General features: G+C 34.9%; 1 protein-coding gene and 3 long non-coding RNA genes across 9 annotated transcripts; 2 read left to right on the forward strand and 2 right to left on the reverse strand.

Annotated features, from left to right (window-relative positions):
- Nucleotides 1–395: 395 nt before the first annotated feature.
- LOC130710042 (uncharacterized) lies at nt 396–13,195 on the forward strand. 4 transcript variants are annotated; one of them, XR_009010269.1, is made up of 4 exons: nt 396–1,388; nt 6,496–6,572; nt 6,699–7,598; nt 12,924–13,195. It is a non-coding gene; the product is annotated as an uncharacterized LOC130710042 (long non-coding RNA). The 4 variants fall into 4 exon arrangements; XR_009010270.1 differs by having other exon boundaries at nt 396–1,189; nt 1,311–1,388; nt 6,496–7,598; XR_009010271.1 differs by having other exon boundaries at nt 396–973; nt 1,131–1,388; nt 6,496–7,598.
- Nucleotides 2,638–5,079, reverse strand: LOC130710041 (uncharacterized). 2 transcript variants are annotated; one of them, XR_009010266.1, is made up of 5 exons: nt 4,781–5,079; nt 4,156–4,290; nt 4,036–4,065; nt 3,643–3,864; nt 2,638–3,053 (listed from the first exon to the last, which is right to left on the reverse strand). It is a non-coding gene; the product is annotated as an uncharacterized LOC130710041 (long non-coding RNA). The 2 variants fall into 2 exon arrangements; XR_009010267.1 differs by having other exon boundaries at nt 3,643–3,860; nt 4,781–5,078.
- On the reverse strand, nt 8,396–12,248 carry LOC130710040 (uncharacterized). 2 transcript variants are annotated; one of them, XR_009010265.1, is made up of 7 exons: nt 12,187–12,247; nt 11,969–12,066; nt 11,304–11,389; nt 10,920–11,004; nt 10,040–10,232; nt 9,150–9,919; nt 8,396–9,030 (listed from the first exon to the last, which is right to left on the reverse strand). It is a non-coding gene; the product is annotated as an uncharacterized LOC130710040 (long non-coding RNA). The 2 variants fall into 2 exon arrangements; XR_009010264.1 differs by having other exon boundaries at nt 8,396–9,919; nt 12,187–12,248.
- Nucleotides 13,196–13,444: 249 nt separating the features above from the next.
- Nucleotides 13,445–16,104, forward strand: LOC130710039 (PKS-NRPS hybrid synthetase cheA-like). The gene is made up of 4 exons (XM_057559195.1): nt 13,445–14,362; nt 14,449–14,756; nt 14,829–15,697; nt 15,792–16,104. Exons 1-4 carry the CDS (start codon nt 13,449–13,451, stop codon nt 15,966–15,968), a joined length of 2,268 nt encoding a protein of 755 aa, XP_057415178.1. The 5' UTR covers nt 13,445–13,448; the 3' UTR covers nt 15,969–16,104.
- The last annotated feature ends 1,295 nt before the right edge of the window (nt 16,105–17,399 follow it).

The raw sequence follows: 17,399 nt of genomic DNA on the forward strand, positions 1-17,399 counted from the left end.
CTTCCAAATATTTCTTCCATTTTACATAAACATATGGGAGAAGATAAGTCAGGTCTCCTTCTCATATAATGAAATGAGTAAGACAAACAATAAAGAAGAAAACACATACTTAATAAGAGTATCACAGGTACTATAAAATATCTCTAACCATGGATATAAGAATTAATTTTTATATCAATTTTAAATTTTAGCATCTATACTATATATAAAAGCAAAGTTTTTGCAATCTGGAGGCTAATTTTGTCATTCAATATCCATTGCACTGCAATATGATTTTCAGCATGGGTATTTTAGTAAAAAATATATATTATTGTTCAAAGATTCAATATCAGCCGTTTATTCTGCCTTTTATCCTCCCAAATCAGTTTCAATCTCACTGTCATTTTATCTCCCAAATCACAAATTTCCGTTATTCTTTCCCAGTCCAAATTTTACTCCCTCACATTCACCGTTCACTTTCAGAGTTTCAAGTTGTTCTCTGCTACGCTCCTTCTCGACAGGATCTTCCATCATCTGAGAACAACTTATTCTTCTCCATCATTCATTCTCCGCGATTCAGGTAAGAATGTTTCTTTTTGTTCATTCTTTCTTCTTCTGAATTGGCCTCAACTCTACTCTGTTGTCGTGCGTCACGGGCTGTGGTGCAGCCCCGCCAGTCCGCCATTCTCTAGCGCGCGCCTTTGTCAGATTTCTGGGGTTTCCAGTTTTCACTAATACGGCCATGTAAAGTTTAATCTCATATTCAGTCTCAAAATTACTTTACTTTTAATTTCACTCAGAAATTCTATAGCATTTTCTCTCATCCATTATATCATCTATTTGTTTGCTTGAATCACTGAATTGTGCCAGGTTAAGGAACCGAATCGATGTCCACATTGTAGCCTCTTTTCTCAAACTCCGGCGGCTACATGCTTCAATCGCTAGAGTTTTTGTTCACAAGATGAATCCCAAATTTCTATCAAACCCGTTTTATGTATGTGAACCTAAATTTTTGAGTGTTCTACGTTTGTTTTTCTTTTTTAAAAATAATTATAATTCTCTTTGTTTTGGGTAGTTTTGTTTTACCTAATGTTTGGCTACATTCTTCTTCACGTTTGCTTAATCTTCACCCCTTTGCATTCTGCAACAAGATTTCTGTCTATTTTATATCCATGTAGAGTCAGAACAGGTTGAAGATGCAGCACAACAGGTATGTAATTTACTTGCACCTCAATTTCAATTTAATTAAGGTGTGCAAATAGTTAAATCAATTTCACTTAATAGTTGGTTTTTTATTCACATTGTCATGTATTCTCTAATAAAATCTTTAGGCTCATTTGAGAGCCAGCCGCAAGGAGTGCCCTTTCAAATCCCTCTTGCATTCTTCTCCTTCATCATCGTCCACACCGGTAAGCACCTCTGTTCTTACGCCTTCTTTTTGCAATTTGTGTTCTCTTTTGCAACAAACCCTCTTAATTTATTTGTCCCTAATTTCATTACTCCCTCTTGCATTTTGGTATTGATTGGCCAATATTTTGAATGTATGATATCTCGAAATAAGGTTTCCTATTATTGTGAATTCTTGAAGTTGTCAATTATAAAAAAAAACCTTGACCCATATAGGTTTCAGTTTGATATCTATGCTTTTTGGAGATAATTACGAATTATTAAGTTTATTTGAATACCCATGGTAGACACTTTGAATCAGCTTTGTCTTCAAACCCTCATCTTCCCTTTCTCTTCTTTTGAGTCTCCCTCCCCGTGCCTCTGATCCTGGCTTCAATCACATTTTTATTTTTTTACTTTCATTTGTATTGCTTATTTCTTTACATTGTTTTTTCTGACTTTAAGGAGAATGGTGAAAGATTTGTTTTCCCTTTCTCCGGTGCGAAAGATTTTTTTACTTATACGTCTTTCCTTCAAAATTACAAAGATCCACAATTTTTTCAACATCCTGCTATTTTACCTCCTACTAATGAGATTGTTGATAATTTGAATGAATTCATGATGTCATTGTTTCCTGGAGGACAAAAAACTTATTCGGGTGCTGATAGCATATGTTCATCAGCCAACAATTATGACAACCCAAATGATATCCACAAACAAGTTTTTAAACAAAATAAATTCTTCATGTTTTCCTAATCATCAATTAAGGCTTAAAATTGCTACTCCAGTAATGCTTCTAAATCAAGTGGGGTTATATTTTCCAAAACAAATATTTTCACATAGCTAATTATATATAACATTTTATAGAGTCACGCACCGTAAATGATTTAAAATCCTCATTTGCGATAGTGAAACAATTCTCATAGTACTTTAAATGCAGTTTACAAAGAAGTCTTTCACAATGTCATATGAAGATATTTTTACTGAAAATTTGCAACAATACACTCTTGATTTTATTCTCAATGTAATTATTTCAATTTCAATAAAAAGAATATTCAGTGGCTTTTTTAGCACATACATGTTACTTCAACTCCCTGTAATAAACTATTCAATAGATATATAAAAAACCATAAGTCGAGCATTTAGGAAATGAAGTGCAAAAGAGAAAAACAAAATAGCAACACACAAAAAAACATACAAATTTATGTTCTTTTAATCCATAAAATATCTTTTAAAAACACAAATTAAAATAAAAACACAGAAAAAAAAAAATGAATATCCCCCGTGCATCGCACGGGTAAAAGTACTAGTTAATTTAAAAAAGAGATTAACATGAAATTATTAACATTTACAATCCCTGTGGGATTTTTACCTTATAATTTGACAAAAAATAAATGTACATAGCATAACCAAGAACTAAATCTAACAATTTCAAATCTAAGCATGTTTATCCTCATATGGATGCACTTATTTCAAAATAGGGGTGCAAAGTAAAATGCAATTCCATGGTTATATGATCCACAAAGAACCACTAAGCTTCTTCACATCTCCAGAGCCACAGACCACTGGACCACAGGAATAGGGAAAGGAGCCACAGACCATTTGTTCAGCCCCAGCACATCATCTTTCTTGAAATATTAGGAAAAACTATCTGCTGCATTAACTCATTGTTTATTCCATTCTAGGACCTGGTTAAAAATATTAGGAAAAACATTATTAAAATTCAAAAGCTGGTATCATTAATCATTAACCAAAAGCAAACACAAAATTTGGGAAGAGAATGCATTTGGGGTTGACATATCAACTAATTGGGGCTTTTTTGAGAAGACATACAAAAATTGCGGAATTTACAACATTCAAAATTAAAATATTAAGATCCATTATATTAGATAGAAGATCATAACAGCAATTCAAAAAGTCACACTATAAGAACACCGAATTCAAGAATAGAAATGTCACATTGTAGAAGCATTCTTGAAGCTTTATCAAAATCTCAAATGTTTTCTTAAATATAATGTGAAACTTAACATTTAATATCAAATCGCTCACATCAAATCAAAAAATAACATTAAAGAACCAATTAGGTGAATTTTACTTATGAAACAGCAGATAAAAACCCATCTATATATAAACTATTTTTACAGTAACATTAAATGCCTCACCATTGTAGCCATATAAAATTTCCACCATGTTTAACTTGCAATCTATAAAATATAAATCTTTTAATAGAAAAAAAAAAAAAGAGATAATATTTCATAAAAAAGGTAAACAACTTACTTTAGCATCAACCACAGTCAAATTGCTCATTATCAATGTTATCCCAAAACTGTTTGATCCTGGTAGTTTACCGAAATGATAACATTCTAAGACAACTGAAAACATGAAACCTTAATTTTCAAGATTTGATCCTTTCATTTCTCCTCAAATCAATGGTTCAAGATCCGCTTACACTCTCCATACTTTTGTGCCCTTTCATACATACAAAATCTTTGAACCTATCTACAACAAAACAAAGCCAATTACTATACATCACGAAATCTTTGACACACTATTAATTCTAAGACTTAAAGATGAGGAAATTTTCTTATATCCCTCAACCCAGAAATATCAATAACAGGCAACTCAAGTCAATAAGAGAAATAGTTTAGAGAAAGTAGTTGAACGTATTACCGTCTGTTATTACAATTGATAAATTTAGCCCTGCATGAGAAACATAGAACACATAAAACAAATAAAAATTTAAAATTCACATAAAATTTATCAAAGCAGATTCATAGAAAGGAGACTAACAGGAATATGTCTAGCTTTAAGAGTCAAATCTCTTCAAAAATCCATCAATACAACTCATCATGGACATGATTTCACTTAGAAAAAAACTGTTTGTATCAGAATCAGATGTTCAAATAGCAGTAGCTTTATTAGGGCCTGAAATATTGATCAAATTAAAGTTTCAACACACAAATTATTGACCAAATATATAATAGAAACAAAAAACTAACAGAAAAAGAACCATAGTTTGTATAGTCGCGTTCAAATAGTAGAACCATAATTCATCATTGAACCATTTTCTTATCAGGTATTCAACACCAGATAAAAACCAATAATGAAAATCATGGGTAGAGTCCTATTTGAAAGCAAATAATGTGTAGAAAAAGAACCATCTGAAGACTAAGAATAAATCTAAAATATTATTTGAAACAAATCAGGCATAAGACGACAAAGGGCGATATAATAGAAATAGAATGTCAGGTAATGTATTAGATGGAGGATGGCAGGAAATAGGAAGCCAAGGTTGATGGTTTGAACAACAGAGTGGGTCCTTAAATAGGGCAAGTAGAGGGAGGATGGCACCACAAACAAATTCGAATTAGGGTTCAACAAAATCAATTAGGGATTTAGAGTTCCAAAAGCTCACATCGGGTAAGGGTGAGGGACGACTCCAATCAAATAAATGGCGACCTCGGGTAAGGGTGAGGGGCGCTGCAATCGAATAAAACCAAATATTTGGATCGCCAGTTCTGGGGAGATGGTGGAGAAGAATCACGCTTGATTGATTTAGGTTAGGGAAAATTGAATTGGGGAAAGGGCTGATGATGGGAATCGAGATACGTTTAATGCTGCGTGAGTGTATTACTGTAAGCGTTGGAGAGAGAAACCAAATGAATGGGGGAGTGATTTATTTATCACGTGAAAAAATAAAAGAACACAGAAAGGTTTGGAGAGAAGGAGAGATTAACTTATTGATTTATTTTTTTAAATAAAAGGAATTGAAAAAGTATTTGTTTATTTGAAGTTCAATTACTAAGTCAAAGTTTTCCAAGGAAGATATAACAAACTACTCCCTCCGGTCCTATTTATAAGCAACAAAAAAAAAATTCACATAGTTTAAGAAATATAGCTAAACTAGATAAAATGCATTAAATTTGTCTTATATTAAAATAAACTTCCAAAATTACCCTTTGTTATTAGTGTTGGAAAGTGAGAAAGAGAAAGAATAATTAATGAGACATATTTTACAAGTTAGAATTAATAAGTAAGGGCATCATTGGAAAAAAATAATTAATATTGCTCTAACTTTCATTTGGTTCTTATAAAAAGGACCAAGATTTTTCTTCTCTTTCATGCTTATAAATTGGACCGGAGGTAGTATTTTTCAAAAAAAAAAAAAAAATACTTCGTATAGGGTAAGGGAAAAATATGAAATCTGAAGTAAATTTGTTTTTAAAAGATTTTTTTTTAATTTAAATTGAAGAGGGATCATATATTTTAAGAGGATCAAATAAATTTGAGAAGGAAATTTGTTACATTGAAAAACTTTAAAAAAATGATTACTAATATTTCATTAATTATTATTCAAATAAAAATTAGTATTAAATTATATTTAATATTTTTATATTAATTATATTTCAGATTAACAAATATTTAAACTACTAGTACGATAACCCGTGCGCTGCACGAAATTTTATGTTGGAATTTTGTAATAAATAAATTAGTTTTCATATATATGTAACTTTTAAATTATAAATAAGTCAATCGTGTATAAGTCAACCGTGTAATAATATATGAAGAAAAAATATAATAAATAAATGAAATTATGTTGTACACATCAAACATTTCCAAAATCTTTCTTAAACACTACATTTACATTACTGGTCTGTTGTTTGTTCGACTCATCGAGTATACAAAGTTTAAGACCCTTTCTTGTGTGTGCTCTAGAGAGAGATACATATAACTGATAATGAGTGAAGACGGGCGTCGAAAAGAAGAGCCCAACTTGAGATAGAGTTTGTCCTTGACTTTTGTTTATGGTTATCGCAAAGCATAATGCAATTAGAAATTGTCTTCTTCTGAAATTAATTGGAAATTTGGAATCTGAAGGAACTAAGTCCATTCTTGAAATGTGCTCTTTGTCATTAGCAATTGTTGCTGTGATAACAGTTGCACCAATAAAACGTTCATCGAGTTCATCCACAATTAACTTAGTTCCATTGCATAAACCTAATGCTTGGTATATATTTCTCAAAAGCATCATTGGAGTATCATGTTTCAATAATAGTTTGTGGTTAGGGATTCTTGAACTTTTATTGTCGTTCAAAAATTCGGTGGTAAACCACTCACCCCGGATTTCAGAATCCTCATCAGATTGCAAGACAGAGTCAAAGGTCAGATATTCACGTTCTGGTGCAGCTATCATGCCAAACATATATGTAAGTGTTTATCATTTCAACAGCTTCTAGTGTAGGGGTCAATATTGCTCTATCTTAAAAAAATTGTGGGTCTTTCATTTTGTGCGGAAGGTCAAAATATGTATATTTAATCAATTCCATTAATAGGTCAGGACTAATTGGGATGAACAAATCTGACGGGATTTGAACATCATACTTTCTTGCTCCAGAATCAGGATGATGTCATTTCCAATTTTAAGAATCCAATCTGCAAGCTCTTTAATTTATTTTGCTTCATCAGCCATCTCGGCTTCGGTTAGCTGCATGTTCTTAGACAATTTCATAACTTTGCAATGCTTGCACAATGATGAAGAGTTTACAGTAGCTTCCACAACTTCATGTTTGCTTCCTTTAGTTATTACAGGTAGTATTTGCCTAAAACCACCTCCAAGTATTACTACTTTTCCCCCAAAAGGTTTATGTACGTTGTCTTTATTTTTCAACCTCCTTAAATCTCGGAGTGTAATGTTTGGAGGTTCGAAACAAAACTTTTTTAACACTGAAGCTTCATCCCATATAATAAGGCTTGTCTCAAGCAGAAGCTTTGCTCGTATACCTCCCTGCTTTATATTACATGCTGAGGTCTCCGTAGCGTCTAACGGAATGCTAAATTTAGAATGAGTTGTTCTCCCTCCAGGCAAGAGTAATGATAATATGCCACTAGAAGCAATATTAAGCACAATTAGTCATCTGGATCTAAGTGACGTCCAAACAAAAATCTTTCCGGTTCAACCATAGCCATATAAAAAGTAGAAGCCTCCTGAGTTTGAAAACATAGATGTGACAACCCTCTCATATACATACTTTTGCTCAGGTGTAACCATACTAAGCAACTCTTCATATTGTACCTTTAATGCATCTTTGTTACTTTTAATTTTTTTTTTGGTCTTGACCAAGGTATCCCCACAACCGACAGCCGTGATACAAATCTCTCGCCCCACGGTCAGCGCGCTAAACAGTAGGGGCTGACCAAAGATTTTTTCTATTCGCAAGAGTTCAGATTAAATGGTAATATAATTTTGTTTTTAAAAATTTAATTCTATTCAAATTCAATTGTAGTGATTTTTTCAATTGTTTATTGTCCAACTACATCTGTTTTTTAATGAAAACCCACTTCTAAGTATTTTGTGGGAATTTTAGTGCTAACCTTATATTAAAGTGCACATTGCCACTATATTGTTAAGATTTTGTTTTCTCTATCTCCTTTGTTAATATTTGTTTCATTTCTATTTGAGAAGTTTGTGATACTCAACAAAATACATAAAAAATACATAATGCATGTAGATAGTATTTAGGTTACTATTCATTCATAGAAGAGAACACAATATGGGTTCACCCTATTATTCTTTTAGTTATGCATAAAACCTTATGAATATATATATATATACATATATATATATATATATTAGAGATTAAAGCTTTTAAAAGAATAAAGAAGAATATATTAATTGATACTGCTAAAATATAATATAAGAACTGAAAGAAATAAGTCAACTTTATGCTTATTGTATAAGAGAATTTCAAGAAGCTCTATCAACAAAGCTAATGGAAGAGGAACACAATGAGCAAAAAGTAAAAGGAAAAATCTTCATCTTTCTTTCAAATGTACTATAAGGAATGAAGCATAGTTTGATAAAAATAAACATAAATTGTTACTTAATTAAACCTCATCTATCAATAATTCAACCTGACTCAATCCAAAGTGATATTAAAGTCCAATAAATCCTTATCAATAATTCAACTTGACTTCTCTCATTTTATAGACTTTTTAAAGCACAAATATTGAATTGATAGACAAAGAAAGCTTATGAACACACTCTCTCAATGAGCATCAATTAATCAAGTTCCAACAACAATGCTATGAAGTACATAGAGACCTCAATTACAATGTATGAAAAAAAAAGAAACACCCCCAATGTAGTACATCATCACGTGGCAGCCCCACCACCAATAAAAAATAAATCACGTCCCAGTGCTATCTCAAATCAAGGCATAAATGAAAAAATAAAGAGAAGAATAGAAATGTGGAGTCTATCTGCGAGAGATAAGACCAAGAGGGACGAGTACCTGCTTTATTACAGATCACTCAAAACTCTTCAGAATCAACAAAAGCAGATACAAAAGCTACCCTAGAATCACATGGGTGATTTTACACTCCATAATTTCTTTAGTCCATGCATAATCTTAAGAAGACACCCATCCAGCTCTATAAAGTAGAAGATAACACAAAAAAGGAAACTCAGAACTATCAATGAGTATTAAAACAGGGACCAAATTTGATTTTCCTTGTTGCACCCAGACTCTCAAATTTGACCGCCCTCTCATTTTCCTTTTCCCAGACTTTCAGTAACTCTCAAATTTGATTTGTCAAAGGGAAGTCAAAGAAATCATTTTCCATTTCCTTGCTCCAATGATAATGTCAAGTAGATTCGAACATTCACTAATCAGAAGAAAAAAAAAAAAGAGAGAAAAAGAATCACAACAACACTGTTAGAAACCTCAAAAACAGAGAATAAAATTGTCAAAACACTCATTAAACTCTCAAACAAATAGACTTACCGTTCTACTTAGTACCTTCCAAGACAACATTTTTCTCATTTCATTTTTCTTTTCAAACTTTTCCACTAATTAGCAGATCTAGCATACCAATAATACCATTTCGATGTCTGAAAATTGATCAATACATTGCTCAAATTACAAAAGTTAATAAATAGAAAAGCTAAGCTGGCTAAAGAAAGTCTGAGGGCCAATTTTCATTCTGATAATTTGATGGTCCTCCACAACTCGGAATTGCTCCCTCCAACACTTTGGTGGGATGATCCCGGGTTCTTCAATATCACTAACCTATGCAGCTTCTACAACTTCCATGCATAAGGATAAACATAAAGCAGCAACCTAGATGTGCCTACATCATTTCCAAGATAAAGGCAACCATATTCTCTAGAAGGCTTCTATACTTCTGTCACATCTTCTCTTAAGTTTATTTCAAGTGACTCTTCCATAAAAGAAAATAATCTGAATAATTAATTATTAAAGACATACTAAAGAAGTTAGGTTTGCTTTAATGGAGCTAAAGTGACACCAAAAGCAAAAACCTTTCGAATATCTTCGCCAACATGATAAAGTGTCCACTGCTCCAGCTACCTCTACTCCTCTAGCCTTAGTCACAGTCACAACTTTTATAACAGCTCTTCCTATCTCCTTGGCAGCTCAATTTATAGCAACTTGTTCCAGAAATGGGTGGAATCAAATAGTTAAGTTCTGAAAAATCAATTCAACTTGGAAACGAAGTTAAAAAGTCTTTGTTTAGCAACTTCGAAAGCAAGCTCCTGCAAGAAATTTTGAGCAAAATGAATACTCAAAGTGCAGAACAAACAGAGAAGAAATGTATATACTAAACTTAGCGAAACACCATAATCACAGCACAAAAATAGAAATCCAATGCTCACCATATCATTATCAGTTTGAGCAGGTTGTCCCATACTTGCTGCCAAAGTTGCAGGTAGTTCTTCAGCCTCTCTAAACATCTATCAGCATACATCTACCCTTCCCAATTCGTTTCATTCCTTCAAGTTACACCTTATTAGCATTCATTAGGCGAGATTGAAACTGAGCTCATTCACTTTTTCTTATGCTTCAGAGCTGAGTTGTCACCAGAAAAGCATAAATGAATAAATGCTATTATAGTGGGAGAAAACAAATGCCAGAGATAAACTGAATAAATGAATAAATTCACTAATTTGAAGCTTGTTGGGCGGAGTAATTTACAGTAGGAAAACATACATTTGACATTTAACTTTCGTATGGTTATTTCAATTATACCTCTTTGAAGCACAAGCCAGAGCTCCTTTTTCTTTCATTCAGACAAAAATTGAAAATTGAATAAAGCTCAAAACTTTATTAGGCATGATTGACCTAAGTATCATATGAAGGATAGTTATGGCTAAGTCAAAGAGTTCCATGCTTAGTTCACAATAAAAAGAAATAAATCATACTCCAAATTATGAAACAATACAGAAGAACTGGGTTTCAAGAAGCACTTAAAAATTTACCAATAAAGCCAACTGTCAAAGATTGACTTAAGCTATGTGTCAGGTAATTGTCAGAAAGGTAATGTTATGAGTTAGGAAAATGAACAGATTTATCTCCTCATTCAATTCCGCACTATAAAAGTTCAAACAAACACATTAACATCTCACATATTTGTATTCTAGAAAGAAAAATATTTAAGTATGAACAAATACGCACCATTAGAACACTTACCAAAGAATTACCATAACAACATGCAAACATTACCAATGTTTTTCTTGTCACATTAAAAAGGTTTACCTTAAAATTTAGATCCTTCTTCTCTTACTTGGCTTTAATGTTCATAATTTCTTTCAGCTTTCTAACCTGAAGAGGCAGCCCGACCCTGTACATGTGTAACAGAAATAATCTAACATTTTAGGATCATCTAATAGACATGCATCAAGTGAACATATACGACCATTGCACTTGGTTTATATTTTTTTTCGAACAATTGGAGTGAAAACCAGAGCCAGGAAAGGGAAAGAGTCAAACACTATACATTATTGATATGTGTTGTACATTGTATCAGTTCAAGTAAATAAAAAGCATGTGAGTTTCAAGAGGTGTGCATCTGAATTCTTCAGACAACTTCGAAGAGAGACGATGACAATCTGAAAAAAGAGAAGTAGTATTATGACTTACCGTGAGCATGCTTAACCTGCAGATGAAGCGAATAGAAAAGAGAGAAGAAGCATTTTTCAGAAACTTTGAGGAGAGACGATGACAATCTGGGAAGTGAGAAGTACTTATTAATAAAATTTGAAAGTTAAAATCAATTATTACTAACTGATATCGATAATTAAGTTTCTTTAATTTATATTTCAATTTTCAATTTCCCACAAAGGAAACAAACTTATCAGTCAAGTAATTACCTTCTTATTTCCCACAAAGGATATGAGGTTGTTACTATATTGGTGGTTTCTAAATAATAAATTCACTAACCTAAGGCTTGATAAAGGGAGTAATTTAAGGTTAAGCACAAATTTGAATTCGAAAACATTTGAAACTTGATGGGGGAGCAATTAAAGGTTAATAATTTCCCATTTCAAATAAAAATTTCCTATTTCATTTTTTTTTCAAATTTCATTAATAATTATCAAAAGATCAGACTGGATTGGCGGTCCAAAATTAAGGTTTTCAGAAGCTCAACCTATGACCATGGCAGAGGTGCGGCAGGATTAAGAAACTAAAGGTGAATAATTTCACATGAGACAACGAATCCAATAATCAATTCAGCAGCTAATCAGGCAAGTAATCAATCACCTAAAAAATATGAAAAAAAAAATGAAAATACTGCTTAAAGATACCTTGGATGGCGATAGCGATGAGGGCATCCAGGTGAAAATAAGGGGAGACCTAGCCGCTTGTGAAGATGAAAATTAGGGAAGAAACGTCGTGGAGATACCTGAGTCATCACCGTCGAACATATAAAAAATGAATAAATTAAACATACTGCTTGAAGACAGAAACCCTAAATAAATTCATGAAGATTTTGGAAAAAATGAATGAGAAATTTAAAAGATACCTGAGTCATCATCGAGGAGAGGAGGAGAGGCTGCGATGATCAGAGTGGCCATGGGTACTATGATCAGATGCGATGATCATATGTTGGGAGTTGGGTTTGGGGCCTCCCTATGGGGCTGCGCGCCCCACCCTTTTTTTTTAAACCCAAAAGTGCCCTACGGAAAGGTACTTTCCGTATTCAATTTAACTTAATACGGAAAGGTACTTTCCGTATTATATTTTGATGACTACGGAAATGTATTTTCCGTATTTAACTCTGACAGGATTCCCCTTTTTTCCACCATTACTCCTCCCTCACCAACCCCTTCACCAACCCCTCACCAGCCCCCCTCAACCTCCTCAATGCCTCCAGACCACCCTCTCTCTCACCCTCTCCTACCTCACTTTCATTCCCAAGCTCTCCACCACCATCCACTCCTTCATTTCCCAAGCTCTCCACCACTATCAACAAGTGTTGTAGTAGAGGTAAGTCTATGTGTTTATTTGTTGTTATTTTGTAGGATTAAGTAGTGGAAGTAGTTAGATTAAGTAGTTTAAGTAGTTAGATTAAGTAGTTTAAGTAGTTAGAATGATGGTTTTTTGAATTCTGAGTCGTGATATAATACGGATTGTTATCTTCCGTATTGAATATGGAAAGGTAATTTCCGTATTCAGTATGGAAAGTAACAATCCGTATTCAGTATGGAAAGTAGCTTTCCGTATTGAGTATGGAATGTAACTTTCCGTATTCTCTTCCAGGGATGACAGATTCATTTTTCTTTGGTGAGTCACAATTGATTGAAGCTGGATTTCACAATGGTCAACCTGAAGAGGCCACTACAGAGGTGCCACCACCAGCATTTGTGCCCCCGTGTATAAGTATAGATGTCTCGCATTTATTTGCAATTGATCAGGTATTCTTTGAACATATTTTTGCATTGTTTTGAGAGTGTAATATATCAATTCTTATTATGTCTTGATCACCCTTGTAATCAATTCTTATTATTATAACAGATTTTCCCTACCCGTGATGATCTTATCAATTGGGTTCATGGAATTGCGATTGAAAATGGATATGTTACGTTGATCACAAAGTCAGATTATGGTGGGAATGGAAGCAGAAAAGCTTATGTCATGTTGGGGTGCGAGAAGCATGGTAAATATGTTCCTTATAGAGACCCTGACCTTGTTGAAGGGACGAGATCACAAAAGACAGGTTGTCCTTTTAGACTAAAAGGACGACCTAGGAAAAATGACATAGATAGAGATTGGCGGCTAAAGGTGATGGAAGGTATACACAACCATGAACCAGCTAGGTCACTACTTGGGCACAATTTTGTTGGTCGTCTAAAACCCGGAGAGAAGGAGCAAGTGGAAAAAATGACAAGGAGTTGGGTTCCACCGAGAAAGATGTTGTTGACTTTGAAGGAAAACAATCCTACAAACTTGACTACCATATCTCAGATTTATGGTGTTTGCGAGAGGTTAAGAAAATCCCTCCGCGGGGGATTGACAGAAATGCAACACTTGTTGAAGAAGTTGGACGGTGACAAGTATGTCCACTTTGAAAGACATGAGCCTGGATCGGAAGTCATTAGAGATGTATTTTGGGCTCATCCAAATGCTATCAAACTGTTCAACACATTCCCGTATGTAGTGATTATGGATTGCACATACAAGACAAACAAATATGCAATTCCCTTGCTTGAGATTGTTGGACTGACTTCCACAGATAAGACATACTCCATAGCCTTTTGCTACATTGTTAATGAGGGCACAGATGACTACGTTTGGGCACTGGAGTGTATGAAGTCTCTATTAGCTGATCAAGCCATGTTGCCTAAGGTGATTGTTACTGACAGGGATCTTGCCTTATTGAGTGCTGCTAAGCAAAGCCTTCCTAACACTACACATTTATTATGCTTGTGGCACATCAACAAGTGTGTTTTGGCAAAGTGCAAACTCTATGTTGGCACAGATGATTTTGCTGAGTTGGTTATGATGAAGTGGGCAGAGGTGGTGGATGCTGCAACAGTTGAAGAATTTGAAGTGAAATGGATGCAATTGTTTAATATGTGCAAGGCAAAATACAACAACTTTACCTCTTATTGTTCTACTACATGGTTGGTTCACAAGGAGAAATTCGCCAAGGCATGGACAAATCATGTGATGCACTTTGGAACAACAACAAGTAACAGGTAAAAAAATTACATGAGCTTAATTTATGCGTTGTTTGTTCATTTGATAGATTGTTGTTAATAAGATATCTATTTGTTGTTTGCAGGGCTGAGGGTGCACATGCCAGTTTGAAGAAGATGTTACGGGATTGCAAGGGTGACCTGGCCACTTCATGGGATGCGTCGCATAGTTTGACATGTAATCGACATACTGAAATATTAGCATCGTTTGAGCGCAGTATTCACAGAATTGATCACATTTTCATGTTCCCATTTTACACAAATATTAGAGGATTTGTGTCAAACAAATGCCTGCAGCTCATCGACGCTGAACATATAAGAATGAAGTCCTACGGCGGATGCGATTGCTTGTTGAGAGAGACTCATGGACTACCTCGCGGTTGTGAACTTGCAGGTCACCGGTCAACCACTCTCTTGTCAATTAATTCTATTTGTTATTGAAAGTGACACTTTTGTGAACTTGCAGGTTATGAAAGAATTCCATATGAGTCAATTCATCCATTCTGGAAGAGGCTGAGTTGGGAGCATGTACCTGAACCTGTTGCAGATACTACCAGCAACCATATTTGCGGCATGAACCATGGAGATATGCAACCAGAAGTTGAGGCATTGACACATTATTTCAGTTCTTTGGATATTGGAGGGCAGAGTATGGTAAGGAGGAAGCTTCAAGCGATCTATTGTCCTGAAAGCAGTTCACTTTGTACTCCTGCGGTTAAGATAAGGTCCAAGCGCACTCTTAAGGCGAATGAGAAAATACCACCCAAGAATAAAGCAATAGGATCCTTGACTCGTGATCTTTCAGGTTTTGAACATGTTGATAGGGAGATCAGAGAGGCAAAGAAGGTTTCACAACCACCAAAGAAGAAGAAGCGTGTGAAGAAGTCTGATACAAGCTATTTCATGGGTCATTTTCCAGCCTTTTTCCACCCATATATACAAACAGTTCAGAATGTTGAGGATGATGGTAACTGTGGCTATAGAGCCGTTGCTGCATTACTCGGACTACCATCAGGTGAGGAAAGTTGGTCATGGGTTAGGGCAACGTTGATAGAAGAACTTGAACGACACAGAGGGTTGTATGATGAAATGTGGTCCAGACATGTGGTTAATGCCTTACATTCCCGACTCACTCTTCCTCCTGGTGATCCGGCTACCGAGGATAAATGGATGCAACTGCCAGAGATGAGATACCTTGTAGCAACCAGGTTCCAAGTGGTTTTCATATCCATCTCCTCTACGGGTTGTTGGTCATACCTTTCACTAAGAGGAGAAGGTCCACCGGATGTACATCATGTTATAGCTGTTGGTCATGTGATAAATCACTTTGTACAGGTATTTTTTGATTGAGTACACTAATATCCAATTGGTGAATTGATTTGTTGTATTTGCAAGTTATCTAATTTTATTGTTATTCTCTATAATGTAGCTCCATCTAATTCCTGGACATTCTATGCCGCCAATTGCTCTCCAGTGGGAACGGTATGTTGATCCTACATCAGTAAGCTGGTGCGCCCCATATGGTACACGTTTAGGCAGATTCACATCAGAATTCGAAGTTGGCTTGTTACTTTTGGTGTTCCTCTTAGTCACCAAAGCTATGTAGACATCACCTCAGATTGACACCACACTTTTGTGTGATATTCATTTGTAAACGCTCTGTAATATTAATCTGATGGGCCTTGCCTTTATGATGTTCATTTGTTGCTTTTAATAATATTAATTTGATGGTCATTGTTATATTGATGGGCCTTATTATTTTGAATCAGCATCAAGGATAATTAACATAGACAACCACTCTGTCATCAGAGTCCTGTCATTTCCAACCACCCCATCATCAGAGTCCTGTCATTTCCAACCACCCCATCATCAGAGTCTTGTCATTTTCATCCACTAAATGAAGAACTTGAAACCTGACATTACTATCTACCACCAACCAACCCCAACCACACTTGTATTATCCACCAAACACCATAAATCTTTTGACCATTCTGCTATAAATCTCTCTGGGTTCTTTATTCTTCTTCATCCTTTTCTTCATGTCTTGCTTTCGAAGATAAAAAAAATACAATGGAACAAGACTGGGATGCATTAGTCCGCCGTTGCAAACGTCAAGGCAGCACTTCTAGCAGCTCTCGTCCTCTCATTTCTGGGCCAGCTGGCGCCGTCCAGGCTGCCATGTATGGGCGTAGATCCAACCCTAACACACTACTCATTCCGACCCAAGAATTTGTGAGGCGTGCGCTCGAAGACAGATCAACCGAAACCGATCCTGATTTCAATTCAAATGCTTGGCTTACAGCCCTGCAATTGGTGGAATCTGCCACTCCGCTGGGCACAATCACAACGAATGTTGAGAGAGTAGAGAGTGTTGTTGCTGTTATTAAATCATGCACTCCCAATGGTTTCGGAGATGCCAAAGTTACCCTCAAGGTATTTGCTCGCTTTTGTCCAGCTTCTTTAACCGTAAATTTTTTGTCACATTTTCTCTCACGATTGCATTGATTTAGGACCATACAGGCACCGTTGACGCTAGCGTCCATCGCAAGGCCTTCACTGACGGGGAATTTAGGAATGTCATAACTGTTGGATCTGTTCTTGTTCTCCAAAAGGTCTATTACCTTAAACATTAATCTTGCTTCCTTTGAACAAGTACGCATTAATCTTTTAAATTTGCAATTTACTTGCAGGTTGCTGTGTTTGCACCGAGTAAATCTGTTCGTTATCTGAATATAACGTTGCCCAACATAGTCAAAGTATTTCCACAGGATAGCGGACCCCACGACTTCATCGATATCACTGAGGATTAATTTTGTTTTCGTGTTGCTTCTGAATAATTTCGTGTACCCTTTAAACTGTTTGCCATGAAATATTTATGTTACTTATCCTGCCTTTGATTATTTACGGTGTAGTTATACGGGTTTTTTTTCAATACAAGAGTCGGCATATAATGAGTGAAAATAGAAAGCATGATTAATATAAAGAGAGTCCTAATACAAAGAGTCACATGTCATAATATAAAAATACAAAAAAAATA

This window comes from Lotus japonicus, chromosome 4, assembly GCF_012489685.1.
Source record: "Lotus japonicus ecotype B-129 chromosome 4, LjGifu_v1.2".
NCBI classification, from domain to species: Eukaryota; Viridiplantae; Streptophyta; class Magnoliopsida; order Fabales; family Fabaceae; genus Lotus; species Lotus japonicus.

Excerpts from the sequence above, each read along its gene's own strand:
- LOC130710039 (XM_057559195.1), top strand. The coding sequence starts at position 13,449 with ATGGAAGGTATACACAACCATGAACCAGCTAGGTCACTACTTGGGCAC. Across the intron at positions 14,363-14,448 it reads GGAACAACAACAAGTAACAG|GGCTGAGGGTGCACATGCCA; the intron begins GTAAAAAAATTA and ends TGTTGTTTGCAG. Across the intron at positions 15,698-15,791 it reads TGATAAATCACTTTGTACAG|CTCCATCTAATTCCTGGACA; the intron begins GTATTTTTTGAT and ends TCTATAATGTAG.